Below are 14,936 nucleotides of genomic sequence, written 5' to 3' on the forward strand. Positions count from 1 at the left end.
TCAGTTATTTTGGACTCTTGAATCTTCTCCCACCCTTCTGCTGTCCCATAAACTCTCTTCTGAGAAGCTAGTGGATAGTATCCCTGTCTCTTTCTCTCTCCCTTTCTGTCTTGGAGACTCCTGCTTTTAATAGCCCTGTTGATTTACTGTTATCTGACTCAACTACTTCTCCCCTCTTATCCTCGTCTCCTTTCCTCTTCTCTCCTGTTCCTCCTCTTTTCTCTGTAATTCACAATTTTTTTTCCTGTGTAATGAGCAATGTGCTTGTTTGCATGACAGATTCAGGAATGCCCCCCCATGCCCCGTTTGGGTATATCTTTTGGTCGTCTATGAATTTGTTTACTGCATCTGTTCATATTTCAATTTTAAATCATTTTCAAATTCACCCTTTCATTGTTATTGCATTGTTTATCAACGATTTCACAAGCATTGCCATTGACACGTGCGTCCACTTTTTGAATGGCAGCCAGTCACAGACAGACAGTCACAGCTGGTCTCTACCTGTTGTTAGTTTAGCAGGGTCCCTCTCGCGGGACTTGTTGCTGTGTGTGTGATGTGGCAATGTGATTCGGCACATTCCTTCACATCAACTGGAAGAGAACGCAGCATCGAAGTTGTACAAACACACACAACTCCTGCATGCTGTGGCCCTCCAGTTCCTCCTTGTGCTGCCGTCCGTCTGTCACGCGTGGGTCACCTGTGCATGGTGTCTGTTTCAATGTCCCAGTCCAAAGGGAGTGAGGCGGAATGTTTGTGTCTTCTACATGTGCATTAGTTTCCTGTTGGATCCTGCCATATATCAATCAGTTGAAACAGTGTATCGGTCAATTCCACCAAATGCTAATTCTTTGTCAGTTCTTCATCTGTTATATGTTCCCGAATGTTCCGTCGCCGTACGTTTGTGCGGTAAGTTACCAGTACTTGTGTTCTCTTGCAGTGAGACGGGTTCCACCCCGGTTCTCCATTCCCCCAACGGACAATGAAATCATGCCCGGTGGCAGCGTTAACATCACCTGTGTGGCCGTGGGGTCACCAATGCCCTATGTCAAATGGATGCTGGGGTCGGAGGATTTGACCCCTGAAGATGACATGCCCATTGGGCGAAACGTGCTGGAACTCACTGACGTCCGACAATCGGCCAACTATACGTGCGTCGCTATGTCAACGCTGGGCGTTATAGAGGCAGTCGCACAGATTACGGTCAAAGGTGAGAATTGAAGAGACGATTCGATATGTAACATTCCAATCGGCAGCAAGCTGCTGTTATTTGATCTGTATTATCACATTCTGCAGATGAATACATGAGCTCCTACTGCTGCCACACTTGTTTGCTCAAACATGCCGACACACTTACAGCTGTTTATATCCACACACACAAAACCGTTGTCTCTAGCAGACACAACAAAACCACATTAGTCATAATATGCCCCAGGAGATAGCATGCAAAGACTAAACAGTATCTGTCCTATCACCAACCTCACCTAATGTGCTCTGAATTAAAGCAATAAATTACAGCATGTGGAATATTTAAGACATGTTCTAAACAAACTGCAAAGACTCACTTCCTCTGGGGGAACTTGGTTTCCTCCTTATCGCGGAGGTACTGTCAAGACTGTACTAGACAGCTCTTTTGCTGTATTACATTAGCAGTAAATGGTGCTATAATACACGCCTACTGTTTGTGTGTTGGCAGAGCAAGCTGACACTTTAACCTTCGGCTAGTATCCCAGGGGAAAAGCACATGGTCCATGAATGCTGATGACAAAGCCGTACGACACTGCTTAGCTTACCAGTACAATTGCGCACACAATTAATGCATTTTCTCTAAACCAAGAGAAGAATCATTTTACATCTGAATGTTAGTTTTCAAATAGTTAGAATGTACTTTATTGACAACACATGTTTTATGTCCTGAATTAACTAAGCTGTTGCAGGCATGTTGTGCGGTTTTTCAGTCCAACAACTTGCACTCACAAACCATTTGCAATCCAGGCACTAAAAGTGCTGAAATGCTACCTTTTGTAAGTAAATTAGGCTCATTATAAAATGCACCTCAGGGCTCGACATTAACACTTGTCCGGGACAAGTAGTTTACCTGATCTGCATATTTCCTTCAGTGAATCAGGCACTAAAAGGTAGTAGACAGCATGTGCAAATAAACTATCAGCGGGCACCATTCAATCTTAGGGAATTCCTCCCACAGTCTCCAATAATCATTAGTAACTAATTGCAGTGGATTTTCCATTTTACAAGTAATTGAAATTCACTGATTCAAGTTTCTTTATTGATGATCCAGCTTTACCGAAGCCGCCAGGTGTTCCCCAGGTAACAGAACGCACGGCAACAAGCATCACGCTCACATGGGATTCTGGAAATCCCGAACCTGTTTCTTATTACATCATCCAGCACAAGCCCAAAAACTCTGAGGACTCTTATAAAGAGATTGATGGAGTCGCCACCACTCGATACAGTGTGGGGGGGCTGAGCCCTTACTCCGACTACCAATTTAGAGTAGTCGCCGTAAACAACATTGGGCGTGGGCCTCCCAGTGAAGCCATTGAGGCCAAAACGGCAGAGCAAGCACCAAGTACCGCCCCGCGGCAAGTCAGAGGGCGCATGCTAAGTGCCACGACCGCTATAATCCACTGGGACGAACCTGAGGAGGCCAACGGGCAGATTACGGGCTACAGGGTTTACTACACCACCGATCCCAGCCAGCATGTCAACCAATGGGAAAAACAGATTGTAAGGACTTCCAACTTTCTCACCATTCCGGGCCTGACGCCCAATAAGACTTACTACATCAAGGTCCTGGCCTTCACCTCTGTAGGAGATGGACCACTCTCATCTGATTTGCAGATCATAGCTAAAACTGGAGGTGGGTGTTGGGAATTACAGGAATTACAAAGAGGACAATGTCCAGTTTGTTTTTTACCATGATTTAAAAAAAAGGAAGTTTAATTTAATCAAAAACTTATGAATAACCATGAATATGAATAATTATATCACATTTTCTTCTTTTATATCACACTTTTATTTTTTATTTTTTTTGCTGGAAATTTAACATAAAAATAGTTAATATTTTAATAATCAGAGGTTAATAATTATGTATTTTTGTAAATCAAATGCTTTGATTTATTTTATGTTTTTAATACCTGCAAACTTGTCGCTTTTCGGCGACAATCGCCATTTTCTTGGTCAGTTGGGTCATTTACGTGAATCGCGTAGAACCGAAGAGTTTTTGTTTGGGGGGGGGGGGGTATTTTGAAATTTAAAATGTAGGCGCGTTGCGCGTGGTGAGCGCGCTCATCCGCCGGCGCGACCACAACACTGTCCAACATCAAATGGCAAACGTAATGCAAGCGGAACGAAACTGCTCGTTATTGTGTGGTTGACGGACCGTTTATCAGTTTGGATCAAAGCAGCGCGAGCCGATCTTGATAAAGCAACACTGTTACTACACAGCGCTAATAAGAGATCCAGTAAAGAAAGCATTTGAATTCGCCACAGAAGTAATAACATCGCTGCGAGATCTAGTGAGAAACATTCACATTTCTCCGTTATTAACGGATCAAACAGCGCTGACGTGGAAACCAGGAAGAAACATTGTGGCATGAATGAACTATCCAGTGTAGATCAGCAACATTCACCATGGATTTACTGTAGTAACACTAATTGCAACCATGTAAGTTTGGCAGGAATAGTAGGCTATAATGCCTTCAAGTAACATTACGTCGGTTTTATTTTGACATTATGAATACAATTGCTGCCCTCAAATGTTAATCATTCTGAACTAAAATAAACCTTTGTTTATAACTACTACAGTATTTTTTCCAAGGAGCTGTTTTGTTTTATATGCTCCTAAAAAGAGTCAATTATTGCTCCAGAATTGCTCGAAGTAAAAAAAATATCATACTTTATGATGTTAGTTTTAATAAAAAAAAGAATTAAAAAAATTTAATCAAGGAAATTTCTCTGGCATTTCTATCTTTTTGCTGTATCAAAAATGTACCAAACCGAACCGTGACACAAGTGTATCGTATCGAACTGAACCGTGAATTTTGTGAACCGTTACACCCCTACTGTTTACACAACAGCTGATGCGAGAGTAAGTGTAACATAAAGCAATTTGGCAACTGTGTATTTGCCGCATACCTGGACCGCATATGCGCCGCATAATCTAAATCTCAAAACAGACCCTGCATTCTGATTGGATGAGCTTTATTCATACATATAGCCGATGTACACAATTGAGTCGCAATTTAGTCTGTTATGGGACTGTAATTACACACTGTGAACTGCCACACAACCTCAGGTTATTCCAGGAGAACTAAGCCTGTAGTGAGATAAATGTCTGCTTACCCCCCCCCTTATGTATTGTATTCCCACAATACAAACATAAAAATTACTGCAAATACACTTTGAAAATTACATGTTTTTTTTAAATAATTTCTGTTATTTATTATAACATTTTATAGTGCCCTCTCAACCGACGGACTTCAAAGGTGAAGCCAAATCTGAGACAAGCATCCTGTTGTCATGGAACCCCCCCACTCAGACGGGCCAGGACAATCAAATCATCGGATACGAGCTGCTCTATAAGAAAGGAGATGACAAAGAGGAGGTCTGAATGTCAACAGTCATTGGAAAACGCCTCCCAGAATTTTCATCATTGTCATTGGTCAGGGTGATTGTACTGTATTTTCTAGGGTGTTAACCTTTATTTTGTTGTTCCTTTCCTTAGAAACGTGTTAGCTTTGAGCCCACCACCACCTATTTGCTGAAAGATCTGAAGCCATTTACTACATACACATTTCAGCTGGCTGCTCGCAGCAAACACGGCGTTGGCGCGTACACCAACGAAATCTCAGCCGAAACACCTCAGACACGTAGGTCCTCTTCTGTCTTTACTGTCTATCCTAAACCCATGCAGTCCAAGAACAGGAGCAGCACTTGCTGAAGCAGAAATCCTCCATTTCTTAACAGCGTTTGCTAATGTAAATCCTGAATTTGTTTGAACAGTGGTTTACACTGAGAGATTTTTGAGAGATGGAGGTATTTCTGCAAACAACTTGTTAGAGCACATCTTGTTTTAATGAAAGCCGACCTGTGGGAAATGTCAAATGACAAGGTCACTTTGTTGAATTTGGTGTCATATAAGTAAGCCAAGAAGGAGATGAGAGTGAATTATTCATCTGTTTGGCTGCAGTCGTTCAGCTTAAGGGTGCCTTGTTTTTTGACTTTGGCTATAGTATACCACACTGCATTTGAAAGATTTACCGAATTTGGAAAGGTTCCTTTTCCTGGAGCCTTGTTGTAAGCTCAAATGCAATGATACATAGCTAGAAAAGAGAATTGCATTCCCAGAAGACCTCATATTTATTATCCATTAATTCAAGTTGAACTGTAACCAAACCTTTAGATCAACCCGTTCATTAATCTTGCATAATTTGATGCATAATTGATGTTGACAAGCTTGACTGTGCTTCACTTCATACTCACAATTTGAGGTAATCTGAATAAATATGAGGTCCTCTGAGAACATGCCAGGTAAGTATCTTGGAGGGCTGTTTATCCGGTAGAGTGTTTGCATGTCCAAGTCTAGAAGCGTCAGTCATGAACTCTTGGACCATCCAGGCTTTTACCTCAAACCAACAGGCCTCGGAAAGGTTGGTGAGCAATGCATTTACTGTTTGTACAGAGCTGACACATCAACCTTTGAAATTTTGGATTGATGGTAACTGCTTGGAGGAAACAGGGCCCAGTTAAATGCAACTCATTAAGATATTTCACATGTTTGGAAAATGCTTTTGAAGTATGATGAGAGAAAATGAAATTTGTGCCCTGAATTTTAGAATATATTTAGGAATAAATAACATAATGTAGAATTACGAAGGTAGGTTCTTTACTTTGTGTCTGCACCAGTTCCACCCACACTATTTGTGAATTTTTTTTATCTTTTATACCTCCTTTATGAGAAATCTGTGACATGTCTGCCCGTTTCTGTTCATCTTTTTAAGCTTCATTTAAATTTATTTTCTTGTCACCATTTTTTTTTTTTAAATAAATGTAGTCCTTGTGGTCCATCCTCATTTTATGTTTCCTTTTTTTGTTTTTGTTTTGTCCATCAACATCATCTACACATCCACCACAAAAACAAAAAAATCCTCTTACCTCAACCCCGTGAACCTCACCTGGATCCAACCAAACTCCAAAACCACTTGAATCCAATTTAATGACTATACTCCTCCCACAATCCTCTGATCCTCCAATCAGAGCCCTCAGCTCCGCCCCAGGAAGTCAAGTGTACTAGTCACAGTTCTACCAGCATTCTGGTAAGTTGGAAACCGCCACCAGTGGAGCTTCAAAATGGAATCATGACCAAATTCACCATCCAGTATGCGGCGATTGAAGGCGACGATACCTCGTTGCAACAAATATCGGACATACCGCCTGAAAAGTACCATTATCTATTGGAAAACTTGGACAAATGGACAGAATACCGTGTGACAGTGAGCGCCCACACAGAAGCGGGGGAAGGCCCTGAGAGTTTACCTCAGCTAATCCGTACAGAGGAAGATGGTATGTCTTACCCACACGCCACTGTGACCCTATTCTAATGTCTTTACCCTTAAAACATGCCCCACTTCTGGCAGACTTCTGCCCAAGACACCCTAAAACCCACTCGCCCCTCTAGTCTCCTGTATTTACACTAACTCTACTAACCAGGATTTTTTGTGACCTTTCACCGAGCCAACATTTATTTTGGGAGAATGTTCGAGAGAATTTTTTTGTCTTTTTACGTGACCAGACTTTCTTGGAAATTTCATGGCATGGTCTTCTGACAACCTTAAACTTTCAACAATCCCAAATGTTTTGCTGTTTTTCCCCCATTTTCTTAAGATCAAAGATCAAAGTTTTTTTTTTTTTTTTTTTTTATGGAGTTAAACTCATTTTCATACATGAGAAAAGATGCCTATATCAACTGTGAATCCTTTTAAAATGGGGCTTTTTTCTCAAATGTCCCACGCTAATGACATTTTTTTCTTAAATTTTTCCATTTGTTTTTTCTTTTTGTCTTCACTCTATCATAGCCAAACTCCTTTTGAGTGCTTCAAAGCTCTGAAACACTCCTCTTGGCGTTTTTGCTTGTTATTTTTATTCCATATTTTGACTCCACTAACCCCATTTTTCAGAAAAAAATTAGGTCAGTTCTGTGACCTGTTTTTGGGGATTGTTTTTGTTTTTTTCCTCTCTTTTTGTTTTTTTTGCTTTTGACTTCTCATTGTTGAGATATTAGTGTTATCCAGTACTTGTTAGTGGTATATACCCATTTTGTAGATTTTTGTCTGCTTCACCACTTTCTCTTGAGAGATGTCCAGTCGGACGGGAAGTGTCCTCTTTAAGCTTGACCTTTTTGTCTTTTATCCCATAATTCTCTCAGTGCCCAGTGGCCCTCCTCGTAAAGTCGAGGTGGAGGCTGTCAACTCCACATCTGTTAAAGTGCTGTGGCGGTCGCCGGTGCCGAGCAGACAGCACGGGCAGATCCGTGGGTACCAGGTGCACTATGTGAGGATGGTTAATGGGGAACCCATTGGGCACCCTGTCATCAAGGACATCTTGATCGATGACGCTCAGGTAGGCACCCACCTGCACAGCTGCACCATTTCTAAAGTAAATCTTTACAAGCTTTTGGCAACTATTTTGATTTCGGTCTATGTGATGTTTTGGCAATCCTAGAATGCATTTCAATATGGTCACTGGAAAAAAAAAAACAGCAAGTTGAAAGAAATCCCTGCTAGAATATAGTTATAGGTGATAGCTGTAGGAACATGGAAGGTGGTTTCTAGATGGAAACAGAATTTCAGCTGATAGCTGGTTTGTTTCTAATCTAAGATGGTATCAGCTACCAGCTTTTACTGCGGTGATGGCAATAATAAACTAGAGGCTAAAGTTTGTGAACAAACTTTGATTTCGAACTGTGAAGCCTGAATGGGAAAGTACATTTTTAAGAGTGAAAGTTTTTAAGGACATATGTTATTACTGTGTTCTGGTGCACAGAAATGGGCGGTTTATGGGCTTATACGGTTTCTAGGGCGATAATGATGGTTGCTATGTTGTGATAAGACTTATAGACTGGCTACATGTCCAAATTTATAATAAGAAATAATTACACAATACTAGGAGAAAAGTTTATATGTGTCTATTGAAACACTAACATTAGCCCAAGTCTGCATTAAAATGATTGTTTATTTCATGTTTGAATGAAAGAATAAATAACTCTGGATAAGGCTAAATAAATAAATAAATAAAAAACCTTTATTTAGTTTAATTTTTTTTTTTTTTTTTAAACAGAAAGAAACATATGCTATAACTTTTCAGTTTCTCAACTATTGTATTGATACAGTTGTGGTCAGAATTATTGGCACCCCTGGTAAATATGAACTGCTTTGTTTATCCTTTTGTTCGCAAAAATCTAACCTTTAATTGAAGTAAAATAATTGAAAGTGTGTGTAAATCGCATTATGAAATACATGTTTTTTCTCCAAAACACACTGGCCAGAATGATTGGCACTCCTAAAACTTAGTAAAATATCTCTGAAGTATATTCCCAGGAAAAAATTTTTTAAGCACACCAGTGTGACTAGGAACATCAAATTGTCTAGCTATGACTTCTTGTTTCACAGAGTATAAATATGAGGAAACACAAAGGCCAAATTCCCTTAATCATCCATCACAATGAGTAAAACCAAAGAATATAGCTCTGATGTGCAGCAAAAGATTGTTGAGCTTCACAAAATAGAACGTGGCTGTAATAAAATAGCTAAAGCATTGAGAATTCCCACTTCCACCATCAGAGCAATAATTAAGAAGTTCCAATCAACTTGAGATGTTACGAATCTGCCTGTAAAAGGACGTGTGTATATTGTCTTAATACATGGCGAGGAAGAGAGTTTTAGTGCCTTCAGCACACGTTGTTTGGGAAGGTTTCAAGAAAAAGAAAAAAATACAAACTCCAGCATATTCAGATGTCAGACATAACTGGATCTTCAAATGGGACTGGATTCTATGGTCAGATGAAACAAAAGAAAAAGAGCTTTTTGGCAGCAAACCCGCCAGATGAGTTTGGTGCAAACAGGGATAAAAAGTACCCCATGGCCATCGTTAAATATACCGCTGGATCTTTAATGTTCTGGGCCTATTTTTTTTTTTGCTGGAGGTCCTGGACATATTGTTCAGATACATAATGTAGCAAATTAGCTCTATAAAATATTAATAATCAATAATAACTGGTTATAATTGATTATGAATATTTGGATCAGTTCATATAATTAACTTACTGTCATAAGTTAATATTACAATCAGTTAACCTGTTTGTCCCGTGAACACTCAGGATTAATTGTTCATTAACTCTAAGAAATGTACATTTCCGGGGCATGGGAAATGTCTTTCTTAATTTACAGTACTACTAAGAGCAGTAGCCAAAATCTTAAATGATTAGTGACTCCAGTTATGAGCTTGAGACACGGACAACTTTACGTGTGACATGAACAAGATTTTATTAACTTGTCTAAACACTTAAACTACTCTAACATACACACACATACATGCATACAGTTTACCAAGGGAAAGAGAGCTGAAGCAGAATACAGGAAAGCAAGAAATTATAGCATTGTTTGAAATTCAGCAGATCAACAGCCCTGAGCAACCCATCAGTTTAGTTCTAACACGCCCTTGTTTAAAGGGGTAAGGATACTTAATGTATCAAATAATGAGACTAAGTTTGATACTTGCATGTCTCGCCCATTTGAATTAAACTGTCCTGATGCAATCTGTTGAGGCTCCAGTTGATCTTTGCTGATGTGGTCTTGATGAGAGAGAACCAGTGGTAGTCAGAGTATCTTTGGTGAATGGAAAGACAAGGCCGCAGCCTGGCACAAGCTTGGTGGGTCCTTAGAGGCTTCTAGTTCAGCATCATCTTCACGTCAGCATTTCAGAAAGGGACTAAGCGAGAGCTAAGAGCTGATCAGTGACTTTAAAGCGTGAAGATGGCACAACCTCTGGAGCTGTGTGAGCCAATGAGAAGATTTCCCTTTGGAGGGAAATTTTACGACCCATTGTCCCTTTGAACATGCAATTTGATTGGATGTTTAACACAAGAATCTTTAAGATGCTTATAATACTAATGTGTCACAAAGTTAGCAGAATGTAATGTAAATTAACAAAACTGGGATGAAGATTGGAGTTTATAGATACCAAAAATGCCACACATTTGATTTGGTTAAGCATATTATCCAAAGTCTGAAATATTAACCCAATAGAGTTTACAAGAATACAAAAGACAACCACATTAAAGGAAAATCATGAGATCGGAAAATTAGATACATGTTTACACATTTCTCAAATGGTTATATATAGAATATATAGAATTAACAGGGTTTATTTCTCCTTCTCAGTGAGAATTAAGGAAGAGTCGCAGCTTTCTGGACATTCTTTTGGATCGTAAAATCCTCTTATCAGTCTCTGTGTGTCCTGTAACAAGACACCGCGTTCTGCCAGTGTGTTAGCTTCATTTGGGATGTTAGTTTTTGGGGGAAGTTTCACAGGCATTTGTTGGGAAGAGTGAGTTTGCTGGATTATTCATTAAATAAATGTATAATTTGTGTGTGTCTGATTGGTCCAGACGCTACAATGGTATGATTCTAGAAAATACCAACATAAAAAATCAAAACCTGACAGAATCTGCTAAAAATCTTATAAGGGGCTGTGGTTGGATCTTCCATCAGGACAACAATACAAAACAAATATCAAAAACAACACAAAAATGTGTCACTGAGCACAAAATGAAGCTTCTGCCATGACCGTCCCAGTTCCCTGACCTGAACCCTATAGAAAATGAGTGGAGTACTGAAGAGAAGAAGCACCAACATGAAGCTGGAAATCTGAAGGATCTGGAGAGATTCTGTATGGAGGAATGATCTCTGATCTCTTGTCAGGTGATTTGTGATTTACCCCCCACTTTAAATTCTTTTACTTCAAGGAAAGTTTTGATTTTTGCAAATGTGTTGAATGAATGATCAAAAGGATAAACAATGCAGATTTATTTTTACAGCCATCTTTGATCATATTTACCAGGGGTACCAATAATTCTGACCACAACTGTAAATCAAAGGACAGCATTGTGTGCATGTGTGTGTTCTTGTAGAACGACAATTAAATTACCTGTAAAATAAACTGTTCAAAGACTGCATCCACCCAATCAATATTGAGTATCCAGATAACCGAGCTGGGGACCAAAAAAAAAAAAAAAAAAAAAACATGGAGAAAAAAGACAGCTAAAATAAAATTGATGAATACTTGGATAATGTGCTATTCACAGGGATAAAAGTTCTCTGTCGCTACGACAGATTTCCGTTAATTGCAGGGTTCCCGCCTGTTCTTATGTCTTAAATTCACTTTTCATAATTTTAAGGCCGTAAATATGCTTGCATTTCTCAAATAGTGTAATAAATGTCTTAATTTCAGTTTGAATAGGTCTTAAATTAATGAAAGATGAGGTGTATTCACCCTGCTGAGGGGGATGTGATCAAAGCCTGGAGTGGAGCGAAAGCATGTTCCTCTCTCCACTCTAAGTGTTCTGTAATCACTCCGCTCCGGATCCACTCTGAGTTTTCCATTCCCGCTCATGGAAAAACTGCTCCGTGTTCACTCCATTTTAAAAGTTATTCTAATATGTTTATTTTTTTATATCATGAAAGTCTGAATTTATAATACTATATGTAACATTTATAATACTATATGTGACCAGTCACGGAAAGTAGGGACACAAGTCGGTTCTGGGGCATTTTGAGTTATTCACATATTCTTAAAGTGTAGTACTCAAGCTTTCCAACGATGTGTAACACATGGAAATCTGATAATATTTGGAGAAGTTGTGGCCATTTGAAGGTAGGCACTCAAAAAAACTGAAATGGTAGAAATCTGCTTCTAAAGATTGGCAAGTTCTCACCCTTCTGGGAATGACAATAGGGCTCATTTACATCTCATTTAGATAAGTCATACCCCCTGTAAAGCTCCCCCGTCCCCCCCTCCCCCCTGAATGTACCAATTCTACAAATTCTCTAAATAAAACATCTCCAGTTAACTGGCAGAGCATTCATTTCGTTCGTTTTTTAAATAAGATACTAGCGCTGAAATGTGTTTTTTTTTTTTTTTTATCAAGTGATCAAAGTGCTCGTTGCCGCTGCGATCAGTGGCGCAGATACAGTGTTTACTCGTGTGGCACGCGCACACACTGCATTGTCTTCACTCGACGCGCGCTTCAATCCGTTGCGTTGCGGATACTCTCTATTCGTTCTGTTGAAATAACAAAATAATTCAAACGTTTGCGTGTCCCTGCTTGATATACAACCACTGATGAACATAATCGTTTTGATGAGAGAAAAAAAAACTATACGAGAAAAAAAAAAAAAAACTATACCAGGGCGGATTCGAACTCTCAACCTCTGACACAGCTGGCGAAAGCTCTACCACTGTACCATTCATCTACACGTAAATTTTATAGGCGGATCTATGTATTGGCACTGACAACATGTATTAGGCTACATCTCATTAAACGACAAATTAAACCCCATGTAACCTACTATTTAAATCGATTGCTGGACATCGTAATGTTATTGGCGTCCATCTTCATTGAATTTTGAAATCAGATAGAGCCGGCCAGAGCGCTGCATAATAAGTAGCCACGCCAGCTTATTCAGTATGGAAATACACACCGACAATGACACGCCCCTACTGCGTGCTAGAATCTCCGAAAAACAAGCCGATTTCAACATCAAAATGTACGCTTTTAAATATACCAATACTGCTATCTCAAACATGGAGAGGCTTCTTCGTGATCTCAACTAACAGATTCTGCAAAAAAACGAAAATCACCAATTTTGAAAAAAAACGCTTCTTTCTCATTTTGCTCGAAAGTTGTGCTGCCGACTTGTGTCCCTGGTTTCCGTGACGGGTCACATATGTAATGGTTTGGAAAGTATTCTACAATAAATAATTACACAAAAATGTCTAAATGTAGTGAACACGCCTATAGAGAGAAATGCACATTTTATACAGATTCATGTCCTGATTATATTGTCTGCTATATTTGCTTCTCATTTATAAAGAAAATCTTTATACTAAACAAAACTTAATGAAGTGGTCAAAATCATGTCTGACCCACTCCATATGTCTCCCGATATATTGCGCATCTAATGCGCCTATCTTACTCATGCCCTGGGCCGGTACACCATTGAGGTCCCCGAGGTCAGGACCTCTGTCATTTTTCGAAGTGCATATAATGAAGGTTGTGAAATAATTGCCTAATGTTAACTCTGCTTTGGTGCTGCAATGATATTGCATATCGCCACGGTAATGACTTCATCTGAGCTGCTTTAGGGGCCGTTCACATGTTTGCGCTCTCACGTTCTTTATTTTAAATGTAGATGCGCGAAAAGTGCGCCCAAATAGAGAGCGACGCCATCGCAACACTCGCTTGTTTTCCCAGGCAAGGTGAAAAAAATTTAATCAAAGTAGGCTTTAGGGCTTTGTTCACAGAAGGTGCGAGCCTTCACGCTTCACGATGCTTTCAGTTAATGGTCATATAGTGCGAGTCTGGCCTTCGAGATGTAAGTAGCTAAACCAAACAACTGTTATGATAAAAGTATTAAACGAGCACCAGAAACAATCAGTTTGCAAAGACTGTATCAATCAAAGCTCAGCTTTGGGAAGATAAGATATACAGGTAAAGATTAGGAGACTGCGAGAAGAAGAAAGAGAGAATGTGATGGAGATGAGAGAGGAAGAGCACACTGAAAAAAACAAGAAGTAAAATTTACTTAATTTTTCTTTGGCAAGTTTTTGCACAAATATTTTTTAAGTAAATTTCACTCGCATATTTTTTAAGTAAATTTCACACATGGAATTAAGTAAACTCTATTTAAGTTAAGTGAAAGTAATAAAGAAAATAATAAATTTTAACTTGGCTAGTAAAAGGTTGAGTAATATCTATTTAGTTGAAGTTTCATTTGTAATACATTTCACTCAAACAATATAACGTTGAATTAAACCACACTTTTAAAGTATATGCTTTACTTTGAAATATCTAAGTAATTAATACAATAGATATTGTGTGAGACACCATATCTACATTTCAGAAGTTATGCGTTATTTGAACGCAGAGACCTCAATACTTGGTAGACAATACACAATGATGGTAACATTTGATGGATCGTTTTGGTGTTTGAATATGTCATATTGAGTAGAAAATTAACTCCAAATGTCACAAAATGGCAAGTTACTAATCCTAACAACAAAAGCAATGATAAAACAGTGTAAATACAGCTGGAAACCAGTGAAATATCAACCTCATTAATTATTCAAGGCCTAGTGCATGATGGGAACACCAGTATCAGAAAAGTTGAGTAATTTTACTTAATTTTATAACGTTGATATTTACGCTTTCATTTCTACACGCTTGAATTGAGTACTAATATAGAATATACTTGTTTTTTATTTTATTTTTTTTATTCTTGCCTGAACTAACTTTTTCATGTAAATTACAATGTTTTTTTTTCTGTAGTATTTACTTCACCACAAAATCATTTTTACAGTGCAGGTATTGCATACTGTGCCCATGAGATTAACATTATTACAATGTATTCTATTTAACACATATAAATGTTCTTTGCTTATTACATTGGAAAATATAAGCTCAATTTAACAACACAAGCACCTATTAATTATAATGCCATAATAGTAGTATTGTATAAATATTAATATTTGTATATGGTCCTCGAATATGTTATATTTCACCAGTATCAGCATTGGGAGTGTTTGCGCAACTTGTATCATTAAGCCAGTAGGTGGTGACAAGTGACTGTCTTTATGAGTGA

General features: G+C 38.7%; 1 protein-coding gene across 15 annotated transcripts in view; it reads left to right on the forward strand.

Moving 5' to 3' along the window:
• Positions 1-14,936, forward strand: part of LOC311287782 (receptor-type tyrosine-protein phosphatase delta) — a 441,129-nt gene that overhangs the window by 363,289 nt on the left and 62,904 nt on the right. For 14 of the 15 annotated variants that reach the window (XM_084404823.1, XM_084404828.1, XM_084404816.1 and 11 more), the window contains 6 exons: positions 938-1,207; positions 2,297-2,878; positions 4,479-4,624; positions 4,745-4,889; positions 6,277-6,582; positions 7,445-7,638. In XM_084404823.1, the coding sequence (XP_084260949.1) occupies positions 938-1,207; positions 2,297-2,878; positions 4,479-4,624; positions 4,745-4,889; positions 6,277-6,582; positions 7,445-7,638 (1,643 nt within the window). The remainder of the gene's footprint in view (positions 1-937; positions 1,208-2,296; positions 2,879-4,478; positions 4,625-4,744; positions 4,890-6,276; positions 6,583-7,444; positions 7,639-14,936) is intronic. The other variant, XM_084404821.1, reaches the window with a different exon arrangement.

Source organism: Rutilus rutilus, assembly GCF_951802725.1.
Source record: "Rutilus rutilus genome assembly, chromosome: 3".
Taxonomy (NCBI): domain Eukaryota; kingdom Metazoa; phylum Chordata; class Actinopteri; order Cypriniformes; family Leuciscidae; genus Rutilus; species Rutilus rutilus.